The sequence below is a fragment of the Octopus bimaculoides genome, chromosome 9, assembly GCF_046866305.1.
Source record: "Octopus bimaculoides isolate indiv1 chromosome 9, ASM4686630v1, whole genome shotgun sequence".
In the NCBI taxonomy this organism is placed as follows: Eukaryota; Metazoa; Mollusca; class Cephalopoda; order Octopoda; family Octopodidae; genus Octopus; species Octopus bimaculoides.
In genome coordinates, this window is record NC_142936.1 from 85,799,738 (window position 1) to 85,817,235 (window position 17,498).

The following is a 17,498-nucleotide window of genomic DNA, read 5'->3' on the forward strand; positions in this document are numbered from 1 at the left end:
CTTGGTCCACACTTTCCTTTCGTTAATCAGATGCTATCTTTCACTCCAAATAATTCCTTTCCTGTATCGTAAATTGAGCTTGTTAGCTTTCCCAGTTTCTCCACTGTAGATCCTGCTATTTTATAAAGAGCTCGACATACCTTGTTTTCAAACTCTTTATATCTTACTCTCTCATTAGCAGCAGGCCACAGAAACCTCGGTTTCCCCCGATTACTATCTGATACACCGGTTTCATAACCTGCATTTTCCTGTCGGGAAGAGGTCATCGCTGTAGCATTTACCGATCCGCTGCGGTTTGCGTATGATCTACACTGCTCTTTCCTCTTCTTACAAGCCTTTCCCTGATGCATCTTCAAGCCTCTCTCGGTTGCAAAGGTCCTACAGCACAGCTTGCACCAAAAGTTGTCTGCACTTGGTTCGCTGATCGAAGTAACAGCCATATTCAGGTCCAAGCTCATTTCCTTGATAACTGGGTTTCGTTGAGTCTCGCTTCCCGCCTCTTGGTCAATCATGGGGGCTATCATTCTCATTGGTATCTGCTACAACATATTACAAAGGCGACAATTCTAAGTCCGCAGCCTCCGCCAGTCTTTCCCATTGTCCGCTCGCCTTTCCGAGCAGTCCTGTTACATTGAAACAGGCTTATACTCATCGCATACGATGTGTCTGAGAGAGAGGAGGAGGACGAGGTGGACGAGGCCAAGGAGGAAGACGATGAGGGGGACAAAGAGAAAGACGAAGAGGTATATCTGTCGTCAGGTAAAACGAAAACCACGACGAGCAAGAAGAAAATAATTTCAAGGGAATTAAATCAATTATTTTTACATGAGTAATTCCCCTTGAGATGCCATTACGTTACGTAACTGTTTTTATATTTCCTGTTGACGACAGCCAACAGTTTCCATAGCTACCAGTTGTGTTGTCGACTGCTGTTATTCAAAAGGCTTCCTGTACTAAAAAGTAGTGTATCTTTGTATCTGTCTGTACACATTAGCAATTCAGCCATTTACCTTGTAAGCGCGAACAGGGAACGTCATTGTGTATTGTTACAACAGGAATAAACTGAACAAGAGAATATGCCCGTAGCCGTGAAGAAATTACCGGATAAGGAATATATAACTAACCTTATACCTGCAGAACTTATACCTGTACCGAAGCCACCCAGGTAGGTCATGCTGCCGCAGTGTGCTAACTAACTAGCCCTCTGCTCTCTCTCTCTTTCTCTCTCTCTCTATCTATCTCTCTCTCTCTCTATATATATATATATATATATTTATATATATATATATATATATATATATATATATATATATATATATATATATATACATATATACATATATATATATATATATATATATATATATATATATATATTTGTGTGTGTGTGTATGTGTGAGTGTGTGTGTATGTATGTATGTATGTATGTGTGTATGTATGTATGTATGTATGTGTATCTTTGTTTCATTTAATGTTTGTCTATTTGTATGCCTGTCTCTAAGTATCCCTTCCATCTCCTCATTTTTCTCGACCCTACCTTCAGACGGGCAGACAGACAAACAGACAGACAGACAGACAGAGAGATAGATAGATAGATAGATAGATAGATAGATAGATAGATAGATAGATAGATATGTATATATGTATTTATATATATATATAAGGTGTGTGTGTGTGTGTGTGTGTGTGTGTGTGTGTGTGTGTGTGTGTGTGTGTGTGTGTGTACATATATACACACATATATAGGGTGTGTGGGATATGTATATTCGTGTATACTGTAAGTTTGTTTATGTTTGTCTTGACAGTTGTAAGCAGGGTCTTTCACTTCTAATATTCTGTTTCAACATGTCTGGCCATGGCGAAACATTACCTTGCTTGGAATCAGGTGAGAGTTGACGACAGGAAGAGCATCATCCAGTCATTGAATATCCGACACAATAAACTGTGCCTAACCCATGCAAGCATGGAAAAGTGGACGTCAAAACGATGATGACGATATATTCTTATTATAATTTGATGAAAAGGGTCGGCGAGATGATAGAATCGTTTGCGCGCCGGACGAAATGCTGAGCGGTATTTCGCCCGTCGCTTCGTTCTGAGTTCAAATTGCGCTGAGGTCGACTTTGCTTTTCATCTTTCCGGGGGTCGATAAAATAAGAACCAATTGAACACTTGGTCGATGTAATCGACTCATCCACATCTCTCCCAAGCTGCCCTTGTGGCAAAAAACTGAAATAATAATTGCTATTATTATTATTATTATTATTATTATTATTATTATTATTATTATTATTATTATTATTAAGGCGGCGAGCTGGCAGAAACGTTAGCACGCCGGGTGAAATGCTTTGCGGTATTTCGTCTGTCGCTACTGTTCTGAGTTCAAATACCGCTGAGGTCAACTTTGCCTTTCATCCTTTCGGGGGTCGATAAATTAAGTGCCAGTGAAAGACTGGGGTCGATATAATCGACTCATCCCCTCAAAATTTGAAACCATTATTATTTGATGAAAGCCCGCAGCTTATTTTGTTGGGTATGACGGAAAGTATCAGCTGTCCACAGCCAGCAGACTAAGGTGGGACTCGTTTTACTGATCATAACCCAAGAACCCTGCGGAGTATTCTTTCAGTTCCAAGTAATGCTGCGTTTTGTAGCTGTTTTACTTTCACATTTGCGCCTATCTTTTTCCAGCCATGTTGGTTGTTGAGCGCTGAAACTTCCAAGTGCACCAGTTACTATTAGTATCACGTCCATTCACTTCATTGACCACACCCCTCGTATTTCCCACTTTAAATCGTCGTAGCTTATTATCATTATTATTATTATTATTAATAATAATAATAATAATAATAATAATAATAATAATAATAATAATAATAAGGTGAGCTGGCAGAAGTGTTTGCAAGCCGGGAAAATTGCTTACCAGCATTTCGTCCGCCTTTGTGTTTTGAGATCAAATTCCACCGAGATCGACTTTCCTTTCATCCTTTCGAGATCGGTAAATTAAATACCAGTAAAGCATTGTCACACTGTGTCACGCTGAATCTCCCCGAGAACTACGTTAAGGGTACACGTGTCTGTGGAGTGCTCAGCCACTTGCACGTTAATTTCACGAGCAGGCTGTTCCGTTGATCGGATCAACTGGAACCCTCGACGTCATAAGCGACGGAGTGCCAACAACAACAACAAACCAACCACACGGTTCCAGGTTCAGTCCCACTTCGTGACACCTTGGGCAAGTGTCTTCTACTGAAGTCTCGGGCCAACCAAAACCTTGTGAGTGGATTTGGTAGGCGGAAACTGAAAGACGCCTGTCGTGTGTGTGTGTGTGTGTGTGTGTGTGTGTGTGTGTGTGTGTGTGTGTGTGCGTGTGTGCGTGTGTGTGTATTTGTGTGTGCGTGTCCGTGTTTATCACCCCACTACCGCTTTACAACAGATCTTGCTGTTTTTACGTCCCGTAACCTAGCGGTTCGGCAAAAGATACCGATAGTATAAGTACCAGACTTACAAAGAATAAGTCCAGGGGTCGCTTTCTTCCACTAAAAGGCGGTGCTCCAGCATGGCCACAGTCAAAATGACTGAAACAAATAAAACAAAAAAAAAAGAAAAGAATATAAATCGTGTACTCCGTACATCGCGGTTCACCTATCGCGCACTCACTACATCGCGGATTTTTGTGGCTAATAAACATAAATTTATATCGCGGTATCCTTCTGCGGCCGATAGGTATTTATATTTTTATAGATTTTAATTATTTCTGTGGTAAAATAAGCATTTTCACGCCTAAATATATACAAATTATAAAAATGATTAAAATATATACAGTACAGTACTGTTTCAACTTCACGGATTTTCACCTATCGCGGGAAGTTTTAGAACGTAACATCCGCGATAGTCGAGGGATTACTGTATACACACTGGCTTAAAAGCTGCACTCCGTGCGGACTTTTAAACTAGCCCCTGCAGGGGACTAATTAGGCCTGCAGCCCAAAGTTGAAGAGAGCCAAATATAATGACTGCAATCCGTCTATAAAGGCTATATGCCCCAGTGGTATTTGATCAGAGGTTAAGGACGAATGACAATTAATTCTGTAAAGCAGTCATTCTATTGTTCCAATCTCAAGTTGAATTCTAACTGTTGGCCAATTTGTCCCAAAGCTCTTCTCTCGATGTAAAATTAGCGAATGTCATTTATCTCCCCCTTGGTCTCTGACGTCATGTGAGAAACGCCAACCAAGATGGCGTGAATCAGCCAAGCTTTACCTGCTAGAAATAGCAACCCAAATGCTTTTAAATCAGATCCCAATGCTGGATGTTGAAGAACCAAATAAAGGGCAGGTTTACAATTCTGGGATAATCCTGATTCCAAAAGGACATGTATCTATGTAGAGCAAATATAGACTGGGATACAAGGGTCGCAGACGAACAGACAGAATTTCGCTTTTATTACACACACACACACACACACACACACACATACATATTATCCTTTCTTATAATAGATTTAATAGCTTCGGTCATTGGATTGTGTGACGTATTGGGTTGTCCGAAAAGTTCATGCCGATTTATAGTAGCTTACCTTTCGACTTATTTGCCATGAAACCACCTCAATTCTGGGAAGAGGGTATTTTCAAGTTAAAGGAAAGATAGAGACACATTGTGCAACAAAATGGTTCATATTTGGTTGATTAAAAATGTAATGGCAAGTATTTATTAACCTTTTTCTTTCCTTTAAAAATCGGCACGAACTTTCCGGACAACCCAATACATTATTGTCGTCGCTACCATGTGAAAGGTACATTTCTAATAGGTGTTAGATGCTCATCTAAACCCACCAGGGTACATTTCTATGGGTACATTCGTATCGGTACCATATACCAAGAACTAGATGTAGATACTGTGTTTCCTGAGATAACAGATATCAACCTTGTTATTATTATTATTATTATTAATGGCACCGTGTAAGGGGTCACTTCAACAGGATTTATTCTCTCTGTATTTCAGGTATATATCAAAATATCGCCCTCAGGTGAAGGTTGAAGAGAAGCGGAACCAACAAATTGCCAAAACTATGGGCCCAGCCAAAGTGGAAATTCCAGACACGAAGAATTTTCTGAGGAAAAATTCAAGTAAGTGTCTCATTGTAAATTGTTATACATAAGGCTTCTTTATATCTCCATTTCTGCATGAGTAATTCCTTTAACTGGGTTGAGTATATGTATATACGAACATATATATATGTATATATATATATATATAAGAGATAATTTATGCCTCTTTTCATAGAGACAAAAGGGTTTATAAGACTGCCAAAAAAAGTACTCAAATGTAATTGAGACTGAGACAGAAAAAAAAACATAGGCGCAGGAGTGGCTGTGTGGTAAGTAGCTTGCTTACCAACCACATGGTTCCGGGTTCAGTCCCACTGTGTGGCACCTTGGGCAAGTGTCTTCTACTATAGACTCGGGCCGACCAAAGCCTTGTGAGTGGATTTGGTAGACGGAAACTGAAAGAAGCCCGTCGTATATATGTGTGTGTGTGTGTGTGTATATGTGTGTGTGTATGTGTGTGTGTGTGTGTGTGTGTGTATCTGTGTTTGTTCCCCCAACATCACTTGACAACCGATGGTGGTGTGTTTACGTCCCCGTAACTTAGCGGTTCGGCAAAAGACACCGATGGAATAAGTACCAGGCTTACAAAGAATAAGTCCTGGGGTCGATTTGCTCGACTAAAAGTGGTGCTCCAGCATGGCCACAGTCAAATGACTGAAACAAGTAAAAGAGTAAAAGAGTATTGATCAGAGACCAAAACATCAAATCCGAGTCAACGACTTTATACACTAGTCAGAAGTAAAACAGCTGCGACATAAGCCACGTTTATCTATTTAAACTTTTTGAAAATCAGTGTAAACTGTGAAACCGGTTAAAGCTTCAAATACATAAATATAAAATATTTTGACTATTCACAGTGCTTTTTCAACTTCTATTTTTCCCATATTTCTACCCGTGTGGAATAAAAAACTTTGTTGTATATATATATATACATACATACATATATATATATATAATGGAACAAAAACAGAATAGAGGACAATAAAACATCTGGACAGATAGACGGTACATGGCAGACAGGAAAAACAACAATTAGAAGGACAGGAAAAGAAGGACGGATCATTCACGGCTTTCTTTCGTCAGTCAAATTACCAGATGTCCCTACAGTTTCGGGCAGTTACACTTGAAACTGTTCGATCTGATTGCCCCCAAAAAGTCTAAGCTAAGAGCATTCAATTTTTTGTAAGAAAGCAAGCGAATGCGTACGACAACAATGACAAGAACGGTGAACATGTAACACAATTACAAATACAAACAAACAAGAATATAACAACGTGTCCTTCGACTGAGTTATATATATATATGTATGTGTAAAGAGACCAATAGAATAAGTACTAGGCTTACAAAGAATAAGTCCTGGGGTCGATTTGCTCGACTAAAAAGTTCCAGCATGGCCGCATTCAAATGACTGAAACGAGGAACTTGCTTAACAACCACATGGTGGCACCTAAGGTGAATATCTTCTACTATAGCCTCGGGTTGACCAAATCCTTGTAAGAGCGGCTGTGTGGAGGGCGCAGGAGCGGCTTTCAGTTTCCGCCTACCAAATCCACTCACAAGGCTTTGGTCGGCCCGATGTGATAGTAGAAGACACTTGCCCAAGGTGCCACACCGTGGGACTGAACCCGAAACCATGTGGTTGGTAAGCAAGCTACTTACCACACAGCCGCTCCTACGCCCTCTACACAGCCTCTCCTCTGCCCGCCACACAGTCGCTCCTGCGCCCTCCACACAGCCGCTCCTGCGCCCTCCACATAGCCGCTCCTAAATTTCTCTCTGGACAGGACGCTGAGTGGACAGAAGCAGCATGAAATAAAACGTTTTGCTAAAGAACAAAACGCGTTGCCCGTTCCAGGAATCGAAACCACAATCTTACGATCAGGAATCCAACACCCTTAACCACTAAGCCACGCGCCTCTTAACCGCTAATGCTGATCTCTATAATCAGTCATGCTAATGGTGGAAATAACAGCCAATTTTCCCTCAAATTCTATTTTTATTGTCTTAAAAAAAGGGCAAGATCGCATTAATGTTGTCTTAGGTATTTCTATACAGACAAGATTATCCTCGCTGGATTCTCTTTGATCTCAATTCCGTTTGATCTTCGCTTGTGACGTCGTCAAAACTTTAATCCTCATCGCTTTGATTAGTTTAATCATCATTAAATTATTTGTCATCGTTACCGTTATCGTCTCTTGCGTCATCAAAAAAACGTCACCTCCCGTCACCATCTCCACCACCACCGTCATCACCACCACCACCACCACCACCACCTCCACCACCATCACCATCACCACCACCACCACCACCACCGCCATTGTCACCATCCCCACCATCACCCTCAATCTCACCATTAACGCTATGACGCAAACACTTAACATTGTTTTGTTTTGTTTTTGGTTTTTTTTCTTCTCCTTTCTTCTCTCCTTTTCTCTTTGATTTATTGTTTCCTTGTTGTTGCTGTTGTTGTTGTCCAGAGAAAGCTACCAATGTGAAGCCGGCGGCGGACGAGAGGTCATCGCAGCAGGACAGGACAACGTGCAAGGCCAAGAAGCCCAGCTTGCCCGCCAAAGACGATGCGCCGGTTTGTGGAATGAAGACTACAAAGAACTTTATCACAGAGAACGCCATTGAAATAATCACATCGCTGCCCAAGAAATTCACCCAGAAGTACTGTGACACTCGAAAAGGGGACAAACACCTCTTGCTGCCGTCCGGTTTCAAACCCCTTTTTATTCAGAAGAAGGTAAGGAAGAAACGAAAGGGTGTTTTTGTTGCTTTTGTTGTCGTTGTTGTTGTTGTTGTTGTTGTTGTCATCGTCGTCATTGCTGCTGCTGATGCTATTTAGCCCCAGGTCAAATTTGGTTCAGTAATCTTGTGATCAGGGAGGCGCAATGGCCCAGTGGTTAGGGCAGCGGACTCGCGGTCATAGCATCGCGGTTTCGATTCCCAGACCGAGCGTTGTGAGTGTTTATTGAGCGAAAACACCTAAAGCTCCACGAGGCTACGGCAGGGGGGGGGCGAACCCTGCTGTACTCTTTCACCACAACTTTCTCTCACTCTTGCTTCCTGTTTCTGTTGTGCCTGTAATTCAAAGGGTCAGCCTTGTCACACTGCGTCAGGCTAATTCTCTCCGAGAACTACGTTAAGGGTACACGTGTCTGTGGAGTGCTCAGCCACTTGCACGTTAATTTCACGAGCTGGCTGTTCCGTTGATCGGATCAACTGGAACTCTCGACGTCGTAAGCGACGGAGTGCCAACGATCTTGTGATCAAAGTTATCCTAACTTTGAAAATGCTGTTTTTTTTATTCATTTATGGTTTTGTCTTTTGTTTTTGTTTTTTTGTTTTTTTGTTTTTTGAGGGCAGGGTTGTTTTTTCTGAAGAGGGGATCCAGGACGATTTATTTTCCATTGTATCCGTCCCTTCGCGTAAGAAAGCAGAGTGACATTTTCCGGAGGTTGTGATTGTTGTTCCTTTACTGGCACTCCGTCGCTTACGACGACAACAACGAGGGTTCCAGTTGATCCTATCAGCGAAACAGCCAGCTCATGAGATCAACATGAAAGTGGCCGGGTACTCCACAGACACGCGTGTCCTTAACGTAGTTCTCAGAGCGACACAGAATGGCACAGAATGGCACAGAATGGCACAGGGCGGGCCCTTTTTGGAATACTGGTACGACTCATTTTTATCAGCTGAGTGGACTGGAGTAACGTGACATGAAGTGTCTTGCTCAAGGAGACAACGCGTCGCCGGGAATCGAACTCACGTTGTTACGATCGTGAGACGAATTCCTTAACCACTGAGCCACTTTCTTGTAGGTTAAGCGGCCACGGAGAGAGAGAGAGAGAGAATGATCGAGGCGGCAAGTTTAATCTGTGGGTGCTAGGACAGGATCAACTGAGATACTTGACCCCTCTGTGTGTGTGTGTGTGTGTGTGTGTGTGTGTGTGTGTGTGTCTGTGTCTGTGTGTCTGTGTGTGTGTGTCTGTGTGTGTCTGTGTCTGTGTCTGTGTGTGCCTGTATATGAGTATTAGTGTGTCTGTGTGTGTGTGTCTGTGTCTGTGTGTGCGTGTATATGAGTATTAGTGCGTGTGCGTGTGTCTGTGGGTGTGCACGCGTGTGTGTGTTTGTGTCTGTGTGTGCGTGTGTATGTGCATGAATGTATGTGTGTGTCTGTCTGTGCCTGTGTTTGTGTCTGCGTGTGTCTATGTGTGTGCGTGTGTGTGTGTGTGTCTGTGTGCATGTCTGTGTGTATGTCTGTGTGTGTATGTATGTGTGTGTGTGTGTGTGCATGTGTCTGTGTGTGCGTGTGTATGAGTATGAGTGTGTGTTTGTGTGTCTATATATGTGTATGTGTATGTGTGAGTATGTGTGCGTATGTGTGTATGTGTGTGTATATATATGCATGTATGTGTATGTGTGTATGTACGTGTGCATGTATGCGTATGTGTGTGTGCGCGCATTTGCGTGCATGTGCGTGTGTGCGTATTCGTGTGCGTGTGTGTGTGTGTGTGTGAAAGCATGTGATTTAGTGGTCACGGTATACAGCTCAAGATTGTAAGGCCGTGAGTTCGATTCCCGGCAGCGCATTCAGTTCTTGAGTTAATCATTTTACTTCACGTTGCTCGTTGCTCCACTCTACTCAGCTGGCAAAAATGAGTTGTACCTTTATTTAAAAAAAAAAGGGGCCAACCTTGTCACATTCTGTGTCACGCCGAATCTCTCTGAGAACTACGTGAAGGGTTGAAGGGTAAGTGTGTCTGTGGAGTACTCGGCCATTTGCACATTAACTTCACGTGCAGGCTGTTTCGTTTATCGGGTCAACTCGGACCCTTGCCGTCCAAACGGACGGAGTGCTAGTTTGTTTTGTTTTTTTGTTTTTAATTATGAAAAGAGGAATCAGTTTTACAAGTGGAAAGAAGGGATAAGGCAAGAAAAAGGACAACATGCCATTTGAAGTTTTTTTTTTGGGGGGGGGGGGGGGGGGTCTTTCATGAGATAGTTCGCTGGTTGTGTATCCTAATATTTCTTTCTGTATCATTATCTGTTGGCAGGATTACGGCCAGATTCCAGCTTACCTGAAGAGAAGACGGGAGGACGTGAAGATGCTACACGGGCGGTACGAAGCAGCTGTGAAGAAGCAAATCGAAGACAACGCTATGAAACAGTTGAGTGATGAAGAGCGCGAGGAGTTACTGTGTGGCCTGAAGAAGAATTGGGAAGCTGTGCACCACGACTTCCAGGGCCTGTCGGTTGTCATAGATACCATCCGAAAGAAGCAGTTAAAAGAAAAACTAGAAATGTTGATGAAACAGCTTGAGCAAGATATATCTTTGATTCAGAAACACAAGAGGATATATTTGGCAAACGGTCCCGATGAGTATCTATACTGAAAGATAGACATATCTCATTCTTTTTTTGTTTTTTGTTTTTGTGTGAAATAAAGTAGATGAAAATTAGAGAATATGAGAGGTGTATTTATATACATCTGTATATATATATAGGCACATGAGTGGATAGGCGCAGGAGTGGATGGCTGTGTGATAAGTAGCTTGCTTCCCAACCACATGGTTCCGGGTTCAATCTCACTGCGTGGCACCTTGGTCCAGTGTCATCTACTTTACCCTGGGGCCTATCAAAGACTTGTGAGTGGATTTGGTAGACGGAAACTGAAAGAAGCTTGTCGTATATATGTATATATATATATATATATATACTCTTTACTCTTTTACTTGTTTAAGTCATTTGACTGTGGCCATGCTGGAGCACCGCCTTTTTAGTCTAGCTAATCGACCCCAGGACTTATTCTTTGTAAGCCTAGTACTTATTCTATCGTTCTCTTTTTGCCGAACCGCTAAGTTACGGGGACGCAAACACACCACCATCGGTTGTCAAGCGATGTTGGGGTGACAAACACAGACACACAAACATATACACACACATACATATATACATACATATATACGACAGGCTTCTTTCAGTTTCCGTCTACCAAATCCACTCACAAGGCTTTGGTCGGCCCGAGGCTATAGTAGAAGACATTTGCCCAAGGTGCCACGCAGTGGGACCGAACCCGGAACTATGTAGTTGGTAAGCAAGCTACTTACCACATAGCCACTCCTGTGTATGTACGTATGTATGTATGTATGTATGTATATATATGTAAATAATATAGAGTGGGACAAGAACGCAAAACATCCAGACAGTTAGGTGATACAAGAAAGGGACAAAACATCCAGATGGACGATACAAAGAAAACACGGACAGGTCATTCGGAATTTTCTTTCTCCAATCGAGATCCAGGTTATCTTTGCGATTTTGGCTGGTTATTCTCGATGTATATGCATGTATGTGTGTATATGCTTGTGTGTCTGTGTTTGTCACCCCAACATCGCTTGACAGCCGATGCTGGTGTGTTTACGTCCCCGTAACAACTTAGCGGTTCGGCAAAAGGAACCGATAGAATAAGTACTAGGCTTACAAAGAATAAGTTCCGGGGTCGATTTGCTCGACTAAAACCGGTGCTCCAGCATGGCCGCAGTCATATGCTGTGGGTAGTTTACAACATATAAGGATAGAACTCGCTTTTATATATATTTAGGAGAACACTCTACTGTCGCAGCCAACTTACCGACTTAATGAAAGCAAAATGGAAGAAAAAAGAGGGAAAGAAAGGACTGGCATTGATAGAGCAAAAGAGATAGACAAAACGACGCGGATAATATTTTAACAGGGGAGATAATTATGTATTGGGTAAAGAGTAATCTCCCCTGGTGCAATTTTTATTTTTAGAAATGATACTCTCTTTTACTTTTACTCTTTTACTTGTTTCAGTCATTTGACTACGGCCGTGCTGGAGCACCGCCTTTAGTCGAGCAAATCGGCCCCAGGACTTATTCTTTGTAAGCCTAGTACTTATTCTATCGGTCTTTTTGGCCGAACCGCTAAGTCACGGGGACGTAAACACACCAGCATCGCATGTCAAGCGATGTTGGGGGGCACAAACACTGACACACAAACACACCTATATATATACATATATACGACGGGATTCTTTCAGTTTCCATCTACCAAATCCACTCACAAGGCTTTGGTCGGCCCAAGGCTATAGTAGAAGACACTTGCCCAAGGTGTCACGCAGTGGGACTGAACCCGGAACCATGTGGTTGGTAAGCAAGCTACTTACCACATAGCCACTCCTGCGCCTGATATCACTTTCTTCTAGAAAATAGAAGCCACGGTTTCTTCGAATCACACCTTATAGTCTACAGAAAGTTAAAAGTACATTGCTAATGAAGTTAGCAGATCCTGTCCCTCTGCCGAAATCTATGGAGATTGATGTTTAGCTTCAACAGTTTTAAACCAATGGAAATATGGTGAGCAACAGAGATTATCTCAGAGAATTGATGTTTCGTGGAGAAAGACTTGATAGCGCAGTTACGAGGATGTTAGGTGAGAGCAGAATGGGTGACTTGGAGACGGAGGAAGGATAGGAGAGGAGAAGTAGGAGGAGTAGGGGAATGGAGGGTGAGAGAATAGAAGTGAAAGGTGTGGTGCAGAATGGGAGGAGGTCGTTCTGCGACCATGCTGGTGCAGCACCTTTTAGTCGAAGAAATCGACTCCGGGACTTATTCTTTGTAAGCCTGGTACTTATTCCATCGCTCTCTTTCGCCGAACCGCTAGATTTCAGAAACAACGTAAACACACAGATATCGGTTGTCAAGCGATGGGTGGGGGGGGGGCAAACAGATACAAAGACACACACAAACACACATAAACATATACATATATATATATATATATATATATATATATATATATAAATATATATATATATTTCGTTTTTGGATTTGGTTTGCAAAATTTTTTATGTGATTTCGTGTGTTGAAACATATCCTGTTGTGTCTGGGGAGAGTCATTTTCTTATTGTGCCTTAAGAATTTAACACACTCACCGGTAAAATTTCCACTTATTTCTTATTTTTTATTTTCCTAAAATTTTCGTTGCGTCTTGCAATTGAAAAGGTTGCAAGACGCAACGAAAATTTTAGGAAAATAAAAAAATTATAAGTGGAAATTTTACCGGTGAGTGTGTTAAATTTTAAGGCAGAATAAGAAAATGACTCTCCCCAGACACAACAGGATATATATATATATATATATATATATATATATATATATATATATATATATATATATATATATATATATATATATATACATATATATATACGACGGGCTACTTTCAGTTTCCGTCTACCAAATCCACTCAGAAGGCTTTGGTCGGCCCCAGGCTATAGTAGAACACACTTGCCCAAAGTGCCACACAGTGGGACTGAACATGGAACCATGTGGTTGGGAAACAAACTTCTACTATATATGTATACATATATATGTGTGTGTGTGTGTGTGTGTATGTGTGTATGTATCTATGTATGAATGTATGTATGTGTATATACATATATATATATATATATAAATATATGTGTGTGTGTGTGTGTGTGCGTTAACATCAATGGATGGGTATAGGGAAACTCCGTCCATACTGCCTATAATGTATCCCGTCGGGTGGTGGGCACGGTTGTACTCATTGACTCTGCTGAAGATGTCCTCTGTGCTGTCACACACATGTAGAGACATTTTTATCAGAGGGCGTATTACCATTGAGAGGAAGTAGGAGATCCGATAGTTGTTGGCAGCATTGGCTCCGTAGACCAGTCTCGATGGCGGTCCTGTCATTGGGTCAGTGGTCATCTTATGGTCCTTGCACAGTCCATACCAGGGCCGGGATGGCGTTGCTGGTGACCTGGAAGTTGTAAGCTATATATATTCATATACACATATTCATATTCACGCTTAGGCATATATATTCTTTTACTCTTTTACTTGTTTCAGTCATTTGACTGTGGCCATGCTGGAGCACCGCCTTGAAGGTGCAAATCGACCCCGGGACTTATTCTTTGTAAGCCTAGTACTTATTCTATCGGTCTCTTTTTGCCGAACCGCTAATGGCGGGGACATAAACACACCAGCATCGATTGTCAAGCAATGCTAGGGGGCCAAACGCAGACACACAAACATACACACACACTTACATATATAAACATATATACGACGGGCTTCTTTCAGTTTCCGTCTACCAAATCCACTCACAAGGCTTTGGTCGGCCCAAGGCTATAAAGACACTTGCCCAAGGTGCCACGCAATGGGACTCAACCCGGAACCATGTGGTTGGTAGGCAAGCTACTTACCACACAGCCACTCCTGCGCCTATATATATATATATATATATATATATATATATATATATATATATATATATATATATATATATATATATATATGCCTAAGCGTGAATATATATATGTATGTATGTATGTATGTATGTATGTATGTATGTATAGTCAGCAATTTATTCGGTAAATTTATTTTATAATATTGAACATATTTCATCGATATTAATTTATATTTCTCGTTTTGCCTTGTGCGATGTTTGAGAGCGTTGGATTATAAGCTGTACTATTCCGTTAGTATTTATTACCTAAGCCTTAGCGAAGGTGGTGTATCATTTTCAGTCATATTTGTTTGTTTGTCTGTGCACAAGATATCTTAAGAACCGCTGAATGGATTCGGATGAAACTTTCAGAATATGTTTGGCCTTGTGACTGGGATCGACCTGGTACCGGACAAGGATTCCGGATTATTTATTATATTTACTTTATTTTACATGATTACGATCTTACGATCACTTTCAAGTATTTCTCAATTATCTCCCTTTAGGCTGTTTCCAAAGTTTTATTTTCGTTTCTCTATTATTAATTTTACTCGCGTCTCTCTCTTAGTAGAAGCTAATGGATAAAGAAATCAAACTACATAAACAAACGGTAGCAAAACAGTTCAGAAATTAAAAACACAAACATACTTTTATAATATATATACATTATATATTATACACATATATTAACACTTTACGGTATACGTACATCTATACATCGATCTAAAACAACAAGAATAGTAAAGGAAGGTCAGAATTTAAGAGAAGAGAAAACCAAAAGGTCTTGTGTTATTCATTTAAAAATTCCTGAGTAGAACTCATTATTATTACCTCCGCCTTTGAAACTATTTTGAATTTGTTAACTTTGGATTATATTAGATAAGGATAAACTATTTAGTTTTGTTACTAAATAGTTTATCCACCTACAACCACCTTCACATTCCATGACTATTATTGGGATCGATCAGGTACCGGACAAGGATTCCGTATTATTTTTCCGGTTTTTTCTTTTACTTAATTTTTGAGAGTGGTCGGGTTCATTTTTAATATTGTCATTTGTGAAAGCTGTCGAGTTTATTTCAGATATTCTCATTTTAAAAAATCATCTCCGGCTAATCGTTGAGAGGACGTTGGTGTTGCCTTGGCGGAGGTTTGCGCTCTCTGAGTGCTCTTGTTAGCCTTGCTTTGGGTGTGGTCACGTGATATAGATTGAAAAAATAACGCATTTAGCAATCAATGTTGATTGTTTAGTTTATATGCTTTAAGTTCTATGTTTACAATTCCTTCAGCTGGCGTTACCATATCGAGTATCTATGGTTGAATAGTTCTTTTGTTTTGTTTTGTTTTTGTTTTTGTTTAGTTAACTTATTCTTTTGTATTATACTTTTAGCATCACAATGTTCTTCTTGGGAGCAAATTCTTTGTTTTATAGTTACTGTTTTGTAAGTATAAGTTAATATTAATTGCTTAATTCGTAGCTGCCAGTAGTAATACGGTGTTGGCATAACTGACATACTACGCTAATGATTCGCTCCTGCCGATTACTATTGATTCCCGGGCAGAATTTATATTTTTTAGTGCTGCTGAATAGTGCTAACCAGGTGTCGAAACTATAATGATATCCGTTTGGCAGCTGATGAAAGTAATACATATTTGCTATGCTTCTTTGTGAATTCTTAATTTCTTAGTCTCGTTATTATGAATTGTTCAATCTAGTAAAGCAGAAAATGTTTGTAGATTCATGGTTTGTGGAGATTACTAACATTGATTTGGTAATTTTTCTTCATAAATAATTTCATTAAGCTTAGGTAATGCTTAGATACTGGTGTTAAGATTTGGGAGTTTCTGTAGCATAGAGAGAGAGAGAGAGAGAGAGAGAGAGAGAGAGAGAGAGAGAGAGAGAGAGAAATGTATACGTATCTATACGGTTATATATGCATAGCGATGTATGTATATGTATGTGTATATGAATTCATATACATGCAAACATGTTAACACAAGAAAGAAGTTTTGATGGTATTTTGGAATCAAAGACATGTGTAGTCTCCTCGTGCGGTCGGTGAGACTAGCATTTGGTTTTCAGGTGTAAAATATGAAACCAACACAGCACATTCCTTCGTGGTTTTGTTATATGAGAAGGCAACGCAGTAAAATTCTCGGACACATTTAGCAGAGCACTCTATAAGGGAATCTTGTATTAAACTCGTTTTTATCGTATATTGGGTACTGTCGTTTGCCGGAGTTTTCTCAAAGGAACTGTTTTCTTCTGCGGAAAGAAAGAGAAAAATATTGATTAGAGAAAAAATACTGTAGTGTACATTATGACGTAATATTTTATGACTGCATTAAATACAATTCTACCGAAACAGCTGTCGTAAATTTTAAACGCCATTCGTGTTTACATTTTTATACTTACCCCACACCAAAGGCTCATTGGTGAGTCGGATCTATAGTTATAAATTGGATTTGGTACTTGCATATCTACGCTATCCTACCAACATCTGAAGCCTTCAATGATGTTTATTTCACTGTTAGCTCTATGTGATCTTACCTAGCCATTTCCCGCGTCCTACAGGTTGATGTGCCTTGATTCTTGAGAAGCTTCAAAATGGAATTATATATATAAAGAAAATAAAGTAAATCCCGAATGCAGGTTAACTGTTAAAACAGCCTAAAAGATCGGGTAAATACCCTCAGAAGACGGAAGACAGTTGCCAGCAAGCTTCTACAGAGAATCGAAATCTGTACTTCTCAAATTCTGGCTGAGGGATCTGTACCATTAATCTAAGCGAATTCTAACAACTAATGTTGTCTATATAATTCGTGGAAAAATCTACGCCATATGTAAATTGATCAAAGAGATGCAACTTATGCATAGCTGAAAGAAAGCACATTCTTTTTAGATCGAAAAATTCCGCCACACTCCTCAATTTTAAATCCGAAATTTTCAGCAAATGCAAGCACATAAACAAACATCATCACTCAACTACATCAAACAACATCTCACAATTTCAATAAACATCACCACACAGCCGTATGCGGTTTCATCATACGACTTTAACAACCATATCTTCGCACAATCATATCATTCACTTATGTCAAACATCA

General features: G+C 40.4%; 2 protein-coding genes across 2 annotated transcripts in view; one reads left to right on the plus strand and one right to left on the minus strand.

Annotated features, from left to right (window-relative positions):
* The first annotated feature begins 913 nt into the window (after nucleotides 1–913).
* Nucleotides 914–10,581, plus strand: LOC106879501 (enkurin-like). The gene is made up of 4 exons (XM_089357944.1): nucleotides 914–1,165; nucleotides 5,005–5,129; nucleotides 7,589–7,857; nucleotides 10,172–10,581. The coding sequence occupies exons 1-4, from the start codon at nucleotides 1,077–1,079 to the stop codon at nucleotides 10,508–10,510; spliced, it is 822 nt and encodes a 273-aa protein (XP_089214070.1). The 5' UTR covers nucleotides 914–1,076; the 3' UTR covers nucleotides 10,511–10,581.
* A 5,136-nt stretch (nucleotides 10,582–15,717) lies between these two features.
* Nucleotides 15,718–17,498, minus strand: part of LOC106879502 (C-type lectin lectoxin-Enh7) — a 14,782-nt gene continuing 13,001 nt past the window's right edge. Inside the window, exon 5 of the mRNA XM_014929108.3 lies at nucleotides 15,718–16,656. Coding sequence (XP_014784594.1) covers nucleotides 16,418–16,656 — 239 coding nt within the window. The 3' untranslated portion in view covers nucleotides 15,718–16,417. The remainder of the gene's footprint in view (nucleotides 16,657–17,498) is intronic.